Source organism: Pan troglodytes, chromosome 23 (genome assembly GCF_028858775.2).
Source record: "Pan troglodytes isolate AG18354 chromosome 23, NHGRI_mPanTro3-v2.0_pri, whole genome shotgun sequence".
In the NCBI taxonomy this organism is placed as follows: domain Eukaryota; kingdom Metazoa; phylum Chordata; class Mammalia; order Primates; family Hominidae; genus Pan; species Pan troglodytes.
The window spans coordinates 2,566,832-2,580,771 of record NC_086016.1 but is presented as its reverse complement, the minus strand read 5'-3'; the positions used below and the strand labels follow the sequence as shown (position 1 = coordinate 2,580,771).

General features: G+C 37.8%; 1 protein-coding gene and 1 pseudogene across 1 annotated transcript; both read right to left on the bottom strand.

Annotated features, from left to right (window-relative positions):
• Window positions 1-4,242: 4,242 nt before the first annotated feature.
• Window positions 4,243-5,341, bottom strand: LOC104007503 (protein VCF2-like). Its single transcript, XM_054665017.2, has one exon. It carries the CDS (start codon window positions 4,745-4,747, stop codon window positions 4,616-4,618), a length of 132 nt encoding a protein of 43 aa, XP_054520992.2. The 5' UTR covers window positions 4,748-5,341; the 3' UTR covers window positions 4,243-4,615.
• A 29-nt stretch (window positions 5,342-5,370) lies between these two features.
• On the bottom strand, window positions 5,371-12,056 carry LOC100611820 (C-terminal-binding protein 2-like; annotated as a pseudogene).
• Between the last annotated feature and the right edge of the window lie 1,884 nt (window positions 12,057-13,940).

Below are 13,940 nucleotides of genomic sequence, written 5' to 3'. Positions count from 1 at the left end.
CTAAATATATATGCACCCAATACAGGAGCACCAAGATTCATAAAGCAAGTCCTGAGTGACCTACAAGGAGACTTAGACTCCCACACATTAACACCCCACTGTCAACATTAGACAGATCAATGAGACAGAGAGTCAAAAAGGATACCAAGGAATTGAACTCAGCTCTGCACCAAGCAGACCTAATAGACATCTACAGAAGTCTCCACTCCAAATCAACAGAATATACATTTTTTTCAGTACCACACCACACCTATTCCAAAATTAACCACATAGTTGGAAGTAAAGCTCTCCTCAGCAAATGCAAAAGAACAGAAATTATAACAAACTATCTCTCAGACCACAGTGCAATCAAACTAGAAGCCAGGATTAAGAATCTCACTCAAAACCACTCAACTACATGGAAACTGAACAACCTGCTCCTGAATGACTACTGGGTACATAACGAAATGAAGGCAGAAATAGAGATGTTCTTTGAAACCAATGAGAACAAAGACACAACATACCAGAATCTCTGGGACACATTCAAAGCAGTGTGAAGAGGGAAATTTATAACACTAAATGCCCACAAGAGAAAGCAGGAAAGATCCAAAATTGACACCCTAACATCACAATTAAAAGAACTAGAAAAGCAAGAGCAAACACCTTTAAAAGCTAGCAGAAGGCAAGAAATAACTAAAATCAGAGCAGAACTGAAGGAAATAGAGACACAAAAAACCCTTCAAAAAATTAACGAATCCAGGAGCTGGTTTTTTGAAAGGATCAACAAAATTGATAGACCGCTAGCAAGACTAATAAAGAAAAAAAGAGAGAAGAATCAAATAGACGCAATAAAAAAGGATAAAGAGGATGTCAGCACTGATCCCACAGAAATACAAACTACCATCAGAGAATACTACAAACACCTCTACGCAAATAAACTAGAAAATCTAGAAGAAATGGATAAATTCCTCGACACATACACTCTCCCAAGACTAAACCAGGAAGAAGTTGAATCTCTGAATAGACCAATAACAGGATCTGAAATTGTGGCAATAATCAATAGCTTACCAACCAAAAAGAGTCCAGGACCAGATGGATTCACAGCCGAAATCTACCAGAGGTACAAGGAGGAACTGGTACCATTCCTTCTGAAACTATTCCAATCAATAGAAAAAGAGGGAATCCTCCCTAACTCATTTTATGAGGCCAGCATCATTCTGATACCAAAGCCGGGCAGAGACACAATAAAAAAAGAGAATTTTAGACCAATATCCTTGATGAACATTGATGCAAAAATCCTCAACAAAATACTGGCAAACCGAATCCAGCAGCACATCAAAAAGCTTATCCACCATGATCAAGTGGGCTTCATCCTTGGGATGCAAGGCTGGTTCAATATATGCAAATCAATAAATGTAATCCAGCATATAAACAGAGCCAAAGATAAAAACCACATGATTATCTCAATAGATGCAGAAAAAGCCTTTGACAAAATTCAACAACCCTTCATGCTAAATACTCTCAATAAATTAGGTATTGATGGGACGTATTTCAAAATAATAAAAGCTATCTATGACAAACCCACAGCCAATATCATACTGAATCAGCAAAAACTGGAAGCATTCCCTTTGAAAACTGGCACAAGACAGGGATGCCCACTCTCACCACTCCTATTCAACATAGTTTTGGAAGTTCTGGCCAGGGCAATTAGGCAGGAGAAGGAAATAAAGGGTATTCAATTAGGAAAAGAAGAAGTCAAAATTGTCTCTGTTTGCAGACGACATGATTGTATATCTAGAAAACCCCATTGTCTCAGCCCAAAATCTCCTTAAGCTGATAAGCAACTTCAGCAAAGTCTCAGCCTACAAAATCAATGTACAAAAATCACAAGCATTCTTATACACCAACAACAGACAAACAGAGAGCCAAATCATGAGTGAACTCCCATTCACAATTGCTTCAAAGAGAATAAAATACCTAAGAATCCAACTTACAAGGGATGTGAAGGACCTCTTCAAGGAGAACTACAAACCACTGCTCAAGGAAATAAAAGAGGATACAAACAAATGGAAGAACATTCCATGCTCATGGGTAGGAAGAATCAATATCGTGAAAATGGCCATACTGCCCAAGGTAATTTACAGATTCAATGCCATCCCCATCAAGCTACCAATGACTTTCTTCACAGAATTGGAAAAACTAGTTTAAAGTTCATATGGAACCAAAAAAGAGCCCGCATCACCAAGTCAATCCTAAGCCAAAAGAATAAAGCTGGAGGCATCACACTACCTGACTTCAAACTATACTACAAGGCTACAGTAACCAAAACAGCATGGTACTGGTACCAAAACAGAGATATAGATCAATGGAACAGAACAGAGCCCTCAGAAATAATGCCGCATATCTACAACAATCTGATCTTTGACAAATCTGAGAAAAACAAGCAATGGGGAAGGGATTCCCTATTTAATAAATGGCACTGGGAAAACTGGCTAGCCATATGTAGAAAGCTGAAACTGGATCCCTTCCTTACACCTTATACAAAAATCAATTCAAGATGGATTAAAGACTTAAACGTTAGACCTAAAACCATAAAAACCCTAGAAGAAAATCTAGGCATTACCATTCAGGACATAAGCATGGGCAAGGACTTCATGTCTAAAACACCAAAAGCAATGGCAACAAAAGCCAAAATTGACAAGTGGGATCTAATTAAACTAAAGAGCTTCTGCACAGCAAAGGAAACTACCATCAGAGTGAACAGGCAACCTACAAAATGGGAGAAAATTTTCGCAACCTACTCATCTGACAAAGGGCTAATATCCAGAATCTACAATGAACTCAAACAAATTTACAAGAAAAAAACAAACAACCCCATCAAAAAGTGGGCGAAGGACATGAACAGACACTTCTCAAAAGAAGACATCTATGCAGCCAAAAAACACATGAAAAAATGCTCATCATCACTGGCCATCAGAGAAATGCAAATCAAAACCACAATGAGATACCATCTCACACCAGTTGGAATGGCAATCATTAAAAAGTCAGGAAACAACAGGTGCTGGAGAGGATGTGGAGAAATAGGAACACTTTTACACTGTTGGTGGGACTGTAAACTAGTTCAACCATTGTGGAAGTCAGTGTGGCGATTCCTCAGGGATCAAGAACTAGAAATACCATTTGACTCAGCCTTCCCATTACTGGGTGTATACCCAAAGGACTATAAATCATGCTGCTATAAAGACACATGCGTATGTTTATTGTGGCATTATTCACAATAGCAAAGACTTGGAACCAACCCAAATGTCCAACAATGATAGACTGGATTAAGAAAATGTGGCACATATACACCATGGAATATATGCAGCCATAAAAAATGATGAGTTCATGTCCTTTGTAGGGACATGGATGAAATTGGAAATCATCATTCTCAGTAAACTATCACAAGAACAAAAAACCAAACACCACATATTCTCACTCATAGGTGGGAATTGAACAATGAGATCCCATGGACACAGGAAGGGGAATATCACACTCTGGGGACTGTTGTGGGGTGGGGGGAGGGGGGAGGGATAGCATCGGGAGATATACCTAATGCTAGATGACGAGTTAGTGGGTTCAGCGCACCAGCATGGCACATGTATACATATGTAACTAACCTGCACAATGTGCACATGTACCCTAAAACTTAAAGTATAATAAAAAAAATAAAAAATAAAACAACTGCCCATTTTACCATCTCTTCAGTCCTTGACAAGCACCATTCTAACTTTTTTTTCCTGTGAGTTTGTCTACTTAAGATACCTGATTATGAATGGAATCATAGACTGTCACTTTGTTCCTGGCTTATTTCAATTAACATGATCTTCTCCAGAATTATCATATAATGTGTCTTTTTAAAGACTGAATAATATTCGACTTTGTGTACGTGCCACTTGTTATTAATCTGTTCATTGGTCAAGGGACATCTGGATTGTTTCTGCCTTTTGGCTTGTGTTAATAATATTGCAATAAATTTGGTTGTGCAAATATCTCTTCCAGATCTGCGTTGTATATTTTAAGTACATAGCCAGAAGGGGGTTTGCTGGATTATATAATAATCTCATTTTAAATTTTTTGAAGAGCTGTCATATTATTTTAAATATCGGCTTGAGGCCATAGATTATTGTGACTTTGTTTTGCATTTTTCTAGAAGAGTGATGTCGAGTATCCTTTTATTTTTTTATTTTATTTTTTTAATTTCATAAGCATTTATTCACAGCCCCTTTAAAAGTACAGCAGTGAAGTAAAACCCCAATTAAACAACTGCCCATTAACTTGTTACTTAAAATGTAGACTTAAAAACCAATAGACTTTTTTTTGGTGTGTATGCAATTACTTTTATAAACACAGTTTAGGTTGGAATAAGGAAGTCCTAATTCATCATGTTGGAACTTGCCCTCACTGCTGCAGGCTGTTGAAGTGAGCCTCCTTCAAGGTCTGGTTGATATGGGAGTAAAGACCTTGGCATGGTACATACCCCTCATGCAAGAACTGGGGAAAGTTTGCATTGGGTTCAGTAACAATGTGGTTTAAGTTGCCTTCTGGTCCACCTGCTCTCTCTGGGATATTAAGGCGGCTGCTGCTCCTTTCATTATCACTCCATGAAAACTGTGTCTTGAGAATCCTGAAAGATAGGGTTTCTCTTATTCCTTTTGGGATGGGTGGAATGATGGTTGCCCTCTTTACTGCCATTTCTTCTTCTTTTCCGTACAGGGCAGCCTCCCATAGTCCTGCCCTCGGACGAGTATCCTTTTAAATACCTAGTTATTTCTATGTCTTCTTTGGAGAAAGGTCATTTCAAACATTTACCATTCTAAATCAAGTTATTAACATTTTGTTGTTGTTGAATTTTAGGAGTTTATATCTTTCGGAAATTAACACCTACCAAATATGTGATTAGAAAATATTTTTACACTTTTTTGTTATATGTATGTATGTATGCACATATATTACCCTATACAAGACAGGGTCTTGATATATTTTCATGGCTAGTCTCAAACTTTTGGCCTCAAATGATCGTTCTGCCTTGGCCTCCTAAATTTCTAGAATTATAGGCATGAGCCAGCATGCCCAGGTTTCACCCACTTATTAGGTGACATTTGTATGCCACTAAATGTTTTCTTTGATGTGTAGAATACTTGAAGGTTAATGTAGTTCCTTTCTTTTTTGTTCTTTTCCTTGTTTCTTATGAATTTGATGTCATACTTAAGCAAAGTTTTAAGACTTATGTCATAAACTTTTCCCCTATGTTTACTTCTAAGAATTTTATTAGTTTTTATGTTTAAGCATTAAATCCATTAAAAAACAACTTTTCTTTTTATATATAATACAAAAGAAGCATCCAACTTTATTTTTGCTCTGTAAACACTCAATTTTGAAAATTCTTTGTTAAAGAGATTCTTATTTTTCTATTGCATGGTCATGGAAAGCATATGGAAGATTATTTTATCACGTATGCGAGGGTTTATTTCCAGGATGTCTATTCTGTTTCATCATCTATGTATCCGTTTTTGTGGCAATACCATATTGTTTTTATTTTTGTAGCTTTGTATCATGATTTTAAATCAGAAAATGTAATAACTCTTTGTCCTTTTTAAAGGATGTTTGCCTAGTCACAGTTCCTAAACAACTTTTAGAATTATACACAAAAATTCTGCAAAAAAAAATACCATTGGGATTTAGATGAAAATTACATTACATTTTTATATCATCATGGGTAATACTGACAACTTTTTTTTTTCCTTTGGAGATGGAGTTTTAGTGAGTCACTCAGGCTGAAGGGCAGTGGTGTGAGCTGTGCTCACTGCAAGCTCTGCTTCCCATGTTCAAGCAATTCTCCAGTCTCAGCCACCAGAGTAGCTGGGATTACAGTCATGCACCAACATGTAGAGCTAACTTTTGTATTTTTAGTAGAGATAGGGTTTTGCCATGTTGGCCAGGCTAGTCTCAAACTTCTGATCTCAAGTGATCCACACACTTTGGCCTCCCAAAGTCCTGGGATTACAGGCATGAGTCACGCGCCGGCCCTGACATCTTAACAATATTAAATCACCTGACACTTGAGCAAGACTATATGTAAGATTTTGCTTAATTTCCTCTTATTTACGTATCTGAAACATTTTCTTGCTTTTGATTTCTAGTTTCATTTACATTGCATGACTTCAGTTTTCTTAAATTTAATAAGACATGTATCCTAACAGAATGTACCATGTGTGATTGAGAATATTGCATATTTTGCTGCTTTCGATCGCAGAGTTCTGTAAATGCTTGTCAGGTCTATAATGTTCAGGTTTGGCTTTCTTACTGATATTACATCTGACTATTCTAGTCATTATTGAAAGTGGAGTCTTGAAGTCCGCAATTGTTGTGTTGCTATATATTTCTTGCTTGATTTCTGTCAATATTTGTTTTACATATTTGAAAGACGAGAATCAGTTGAACCTGGGAGGCGGAGGTTGAAGTGAGCCAATCGCGAGATCGTGCCATTGTCCTCCAGCCTGGGAGACAGAAACTCTATCTCCAAAAAAAAAAAAAAATAAGAAAGATATCAGTGTTATTTATAGTAATATAAAAATTTAATGTAATTTTTATCAAAATCCCAATGGTATATTTTTGCAGATTTTTCAAATTATATATATGATTTCTAAATTATTGTTATGGATTTCTTGCAAGTTAATCCATCTCACCGTTACATAATAACAATCTGTCTCTTTTTAAAATTTTTAACTTAAAATATATTTTGTTTAATATAATTATGACCATGCCCCTCCAATTGTAGCTACTCTTTGCATAAAATATATTTTCTTTATACTGCTACTTTCAACTTATTTGAGTCCTTAGAGCTAAAGTGACTCTTGTAGAGAGTACATTGCTGGATCTTCTGTGTTCTTAATCCATTAAATCATTTTATGCATTTTCTTTAAGGTATTTAACTTTTTGTATTTGAAGTAATTACTGTAGTTAATGAAGTTACTATTATTATTTGTAATTGTCTTCTGTGTTTCTTGTAGATGTGTTATTTATCATTTTTTTCTCTTACTGCTTTATTTTTCTTCATTGATTTTGTAGTGACATGATTCAATTTCTTTCTCATTTGCTTCTGCATACCATCTACAGGTTTTTTTGTAATCATCTTGAGAAATAAAGACTTCATAAAACATCTTAAAGTTATGACAATATATAATGACTATATTTCAATGGAATGCAAAGCTTTACCTCTTTATACCCCCACTTTGTTATTAATATCACTTGTTATCTTTTCTTATTGAGTATCTATGAACCCATATTTATGCAGCTTTCTGCTTCATTTTTTAAATTCCATAGCAATAACGTGAAAGTTCTGTGCACCATCATTATGACAGTAGAGATTTCTATAGCTGTTTATGTATTTACCTTTAATAGAGAGCTTTCTATTTTCATATGCTTTTATGATGCTGTGCAGCATATATTGTCATTTTTGGACGTGATAGACTTTCTTTTACATTTCCTTTAGCATTGTTCCAGTGGTTAGTAACACACTCAACTTTTATTTGTTTTGGAAATGCTTAACTTTTTTTTCTGAAGTGAAATTATTCCTGTTGAAAGTTTTTTTTTAGCATGATTTCTTCTTGTTTAATTACCTTGTCATCTAGGGAGTTCTCAGCTACTTTTTAAAAATATCCTCTTTATTATGTTTCTCCTATACTGTTTTTCTAAGACTCCTTTTATAAATACAGTGGTCCACTTGGTGGTGTGCTGTAAGTCCCAATTTTCATTTTTTCTCTATTCAGTTTAAAAAATTTGTTTTCATGAATCAGTATTTATAAGTGCTATGTTATCAACTGTCTAATTTTTTCTGCTTTATTAAATCTGCTCTTCTGACTGCTGATTAAATTTTTAATACAGTTACTGTGTTCTTCAGAGTCACAATTTTTCTTGGTTTTTAAAAATCTTTTTATTGATATCTCATTTTCTTCATGCATCACTTCTAATATTCTTTTGTTGTCTATGTTCTGTTTTTGTTCATTAAGCACTTTTTTCTAATTACATTTTAATGTAATTAGAATGTCCACCTTTACAATACACAAATACAGTAACGGTAACTCGCACTAAAACAAAGCATACTTCTGATAGCCGTTATTTTTCTCTTTGGGACAAATTTAAAGTTTTTCTTTTGTCACAAAAACAGGAATGTACTTATACAAAGGCTCAAAATAGGCCATCTTTTTAAACAAAAAGGCAATGATTCACAAAAGACTATGAATAGAACATGTAACTAATTGATACAAATCTAATAGGATTTGTTAAAATCAGCCACATCCAATACATCTGAAGTGTTCTTGTATAAAATATCACGTGAAGAAAAGAAGACTTTATCAATATCTTAAAAAGTGGGTTTGTTCATAGTCTGACAAGTTACCATTAAAAGTGTTTCCTGTGACATAAGGAAATGCAATATTATTTTTCTTGAACCCTTTCAGCGCAAGACTTTCCACTCAATAAAATCGCAGAGGATCTGAAACTGAGAAAATATACTTGATTACTAACAGCTTGTGAAACTTAATACTTTTTTTTTTTTTTTTTTTTGCATCATCAGGGGCTTTTACTGAACTTACAACCAACTTGCCCCTCAATATGCAGCTCAGATGTGAGAGACGCGTCTCTGTACAGGAGCCGGTACTGTCTTCAATCCTTCGCATGCAGGTGTTTACCACAGGCAAGCAGTTTACTCCACATTTTCTAGTAATGTAATCTTCCTATTAGCAAAAAGCGGTAACCAGTCCCTGTAGACTGAAGGGACTCAAGTCACAGGATGCAGATTTCCTCTTCATGGTTTTTATTTTGATATTTGAACTGCTGATGCAACATATAAGCAGGGTGTTCAGGACCTGCTGTGCCTAAGGGACTGATAAAGGGAAAAGTTCTATTTATTCTTTGTGATTTGATGCACAGAAGAAAAACTTAACACACAATAATAGAAGTTGGTCGTTAATAAATCACACCCTAGTCTTTCAGAGCTTCCGTAAGCAGACGACATTGTCAGTTTTCTAGCTCTTGTTTTAACACTGCAACAACAATGATGCATATGTCCGGAATCAGCTAAAAAGGCCGTCAGATTCTTTTTCTCTTAGATTATCTATTTTTCACTGTTCCCAAGTATATCTGAATAATTACCTTCCAGCATTCTCTGCTATTGCTCGTTGGGATGCTCTCGATTGTCCCCGTGTTTTGTGGGCTGTTGGGAGAGGGCCCTTGGGAAGGATGTACCACTGTTGGGAGGTTGTCAGTCACTGGGATGTCTCCAGGGATGATGCCTTCCCTGGCTGCAGAAGTCCTTCTGGAGACACGCCCACCATGCCTGGCAGATATCTGTAGGTAGCACCACTGAGCTCAGGATGAATTCCTTGCTGGTCTATTACGGACCAAAGCGCTGATGTGACAAAGAATTCCTTGTTCACACAGTTTCTTAAGCTTCCCGGGATGCGACTTATGATGGCTTGGCGGATCTCAGTGGCAACTGCCTCGCTCATCTCCAGTGAGACCTGCTGGCTGTAGCAGGCAGTGAGAGGAGTGCAGATGAGATTCCAGGCATCTTTCAACAGACCCTGAGCAAAACTAAAGTGTTCCGACTCATTCACGTCGAGGGCTGCCCCTCGTATTCTGCCCTCCTTGAGGGTGTGTGCTCAGGCTTTCTCGTCCACCAGGCCACCACGGGCTGCGTTCACAAGGAGTGCTCCCTGCCTCATCTGCTTTATGGTAAAGTCATGGATAAGGTGGTAGTTTTGTTCGTTGAGATTGCAACGCAAGGAGACGCAGTCGTTCTGATACAGCAAATCCTGCTGAGTGTAGACCCTATGCACACCCAGGGACCGCTCGATCCCATCCTGCAAAGGCCTTGGCTCGAAATGCAACCTCCTGCTGCGTGCGACCGAAGCCGATGAGGCCCAATATCTCCCCACGAATGCGGGCCTTTACTGAGGCCACCTCGCCAATCTGCTCCACGCTCTGAACTCGTGTGCCTTCCCTCAGTGCCTGGTACAGCGACCTGTTCCCCCAGTACAGATTGAGGATGTGGCCGGTGGAGGAGTCGTCTGTCTCTTCCACGGCTGCGGACGGGATGCTGCACACAGCAATTTCGAGCTCGCCAGCAGCCTTGATGGCCACGTTGTCGTAGCCACTGCCCACCTGCACGATCACTCTCAGGGCCTTGAAATTTTCCAGGTCCTCCCTGGTGAGGGAGAAGGTGTGGTACATCATGGCGCCCACGACTTCGTTTAGAACTTTCTCGTGGATCTCCTGCATGGACTGAGCCTCACAGAAGGCCAGGTGGCCAGGTCCTTCAGGATGGGCATGTCCACAGTGCAGTCCCGTCCATCCAGCAGAGCCACCACGAGGCGGGGTTCAGGGTGATTTTCATGATCTGGGGGCGAATTCCTCACAAATTCTGTCCAATCGCTGTCTCTTGACTCAGCGCTTATCCACAAGGGCCATTCTTTAGGGAACTTTGCAACTCTCAGATCAAAAGGCAAAGCAGTCCTCTAAGAACTTAGGGGAACTCGCAGGAGTCTGCGTGCATGACGCCACTATGAACCCAATATAAATTTGTTCACAAACTCTATAGTTCACAGGATGGGCTGTCCGTCTTTTTAAGGGAATACAGCTTCTTTTGTTCAAAACCATTTAAGGTGATGAAACCCGTTTGTTTGCAACTCCGCCACAATCGCGCAGCCACCAACGAATCTCACCACGACCCCAGGCCGAAGCCGCCTCCATTCCCAGGGATCGCGGACTCCGGGCGCTCTAGACCTGGGGTCGTGGTGAGATTCTCCCTTGGATGCCCCTGTTCTACAGTAAAGGAAATATCTTTGGAATGTAAAAAGAGAGAGAATAATAGGCATCACCCCAATAGGCAAGAATGAACAAATAACAAAGATGAGAGGAGCAAAGGCCAAGGAGGAAACTTTAAAAATGTGATGTGGGAAGTTCTGCTTCAATGAAATTGGTTCTGGAAAATCCTAGATTTACTTCTTTTGCTGCCACAGATGGACATTTCCTACCCTATGCTTATTATGCTCCTAAATCTTCTAAGGCTCCTCCTGTTCCTCCACTAACATTCCAGGGCATTCACAGTGACAGCCAAAGTTCGCCTCTTCTTTCTGTTATTCCCTTGAAGGCCTTGTGGTCTGAGTGCTTTTCCATTGTTTTGGGGGATCTGGGGAAATCTGCACATTTTGCGAGACTTCTATATTAAGCTATTTTGTAAAAATCTGTGCCTCATGTCCGAAGTTTTTGAGAGTAAAAGTGCAGGCATTGGGGTTTGGTTCACATATTTCAGAAACACCAAGGACAAATGTTTCTGCTTCATAATTTTCAGTCCTATGATTTCAAATGTGATCCTGCAAAAAAATCGGAAAAACTTTTATCAGAGCCCAAAACACCTCAGCACATATGATATAGTGAAGCTTCTATTTCACTTTAATCTTTTTTTTCATCTCTGGTAATGTAGGTCAAAAAGTTTTCTTTTCCTTGGTAGAAATTAACTTAAAAACGTGAACTCTCTATGCCAAGCACCTCACCTGTGGAATAGTTTATTGTATCTACTCACCTCAAAGAATTTTTAAAGACCTTAATGCCATAGAAAAACTTAGAAACCTGCCAAGAATAGAATAAATTCTTAATTGTTACATTATTTCTTATTGAGTTACTTTATTATTTAATCTTACATAAAGCTTAGTGGGACTGTGATCTGCACGTTTTCACTTTTTGATTTTTATGTATCCCAAATTAGCCTATAATTTTAGCTTCAGGGATTTCAGAATAGCATACTTGAATTTATGTGTTATATAAAAAGTGAATTACTTAGTATGCACCTCATATTAATAAAATTTCAGTTTGTGTGTCTAAGTTTACTGCATAGAAAAACTTATCATTAGTGTTTCTATTTACTTTCCTCAACATTATCTGAATGATAGTATAATTTATTTCTCATTGCTTATTATATAGTAGTGTTTCATTGCATATTTTTCAATATTCATGTTGTTCCCATATTTAAAAATGTAAAGCTTTTCTTTACTTAAAAAAAAAAAATTATAGGCCAGTGCGGTGGCTCATGCTTGTAATCCCAGTACTTTAAGAGGCTGAGGTGGGTGGATCACAATGTCAGGGTTTCAAGACCAGCCTGGCCAACATGGTGAAACCCCGTCTCCAATAAAACCACAAAAAGAATGAGCAGGGCATGGGGGCGGGTGCCTATAATCCCAGCTACTCGGGAGGCTGGAGCAGAGAATTGCTTGAGCCTGGTAGGTGGAGGATGCAGTGAGCTGAGGTCTCGCCACTACACTCCAGCCTGGGTAACAGAGCGAGACTCTGTTCTCTAATATCATTGAAATCTTCATTAAAATTTTCTTCTAAATGTTCTTTATAGAAGATTATAATGCATTTGTTGTGAAATTTTGTTACTCTAACCATATGCTAATAATTCAAAATCTGTTCTTTATGGGTGTCCAGTTATGGTCGAATATTTCAGTTATCTAGAAAGAGTCTTCTTCAGTTGCATGATTTGTTTATTCAGTATTTCAGAGGTTAATGTTTATCCAATTTTGTTTTGTAATATTTTATATTCCTGTATTTTCCTGTTAGGATAGGCTGTCTTACATCATTTAATTGTGTTTTTAGTTTCTGCTTATATGTTATAATTTTTTATGACTATATTTAACTGTGTACACTTTAAAAGAGTGTAGAAAAAAAGTCAAATATGAATCAACCATATGTGTATTGCCAACATAATTCTCTGTTCGTTTGACTGTATAAACATTACTCATGCTATATTTATGACTTCTGTATTTATTTAATTATTTGGTGGTCAATTATTTTTTTAATCCTCTCTGGATGAGTAGTTGTGGAAATTGCCCTAATTTCCACATCTATGTATTAATGAATCTATATTACGTTTGCGTGAGGAAAACACCTCTGTGATGCGAGGGTAATTTTTTTTTTTTTTTTGACCACAGAAGTTTTTATTGCCCTCCTGCTCCGCAAAGGGACCTTGCTTCTGCTGGCTTAGCACCTCAAGACGTCTGTGATGTTGGTCTCAGACACCATTTTGCCGTCCACTATCCTGTGGGTGTTGGTCTTTTGGAGGCTTTACAGGTATTTGCTGCTGTCCAGAATACCACCAAGATTGAAGTCCTCCCCATCTTCTAGCAGGCGGCAGTAGGTGGCAATCTCTGTGAAATGGGACACAGAGATCCAGGAGCCCCAGACCCCATGCCTGCATAGAAGCTCGCCGCTCTGCTGACCTGCTGAGCTCTTTAGCTGGGCGACTGGACAGATCCCAGGGACAGGTAGTAGTTGATGGAGAAGGTGCGGAGCAAGTGGTGAAGCTCGCTGTGTACGGGGAGGAAAGCGAGAGGACAGGACTGAGGTTTTGCCGAGGTCCTGAAGATAATTATTGAAATGCATTAAAACGGTATCTCACTTAGATATTATTATTGTTTACATTGTTATAAGAAACATATAAAATTGACAATTATTTACAATTTTACAGTAATTTACAATGACAATAATTATATAGTTTAGACTTTTCAGCACATTGACATTATTCGACATATCTCTAGAAAATTTTTATCTTACAAAACTAAAACTCAATACACCTGAAACAACTGCCTGTCTTCTCCTTTGTTCAGCCCTTTACAAATGCTTTCTTATTCTCTGTTTCTAAGGATGTTACTACTTTAGATATTTTATACATGTGGATACACTCAGTATCTGTCTTGTAGCTGGCTTATTTTATTTAGCATAATGTCATCAAGATTTTATTTTTATTATAGATAAAAGGTTTTCTGCTTTTCAAAAGCTGGGTAATATTCTATTGTTTTTATATTCCTAATTGTACCCATTCATTTGTTTGTTGAGGGAAGTATGGATTGCTTTAACCTATT

What these genes read in the sequence shown, in the direction of transcription:
- LOC104007503 (XM_054665017.2), bottom strand. Translation starts at nt 4,747, where the DNA reads ATGGGAGGCTGCCCTGTACGGAAAAGAAGAAGAAATGGCAGTAAAGAG.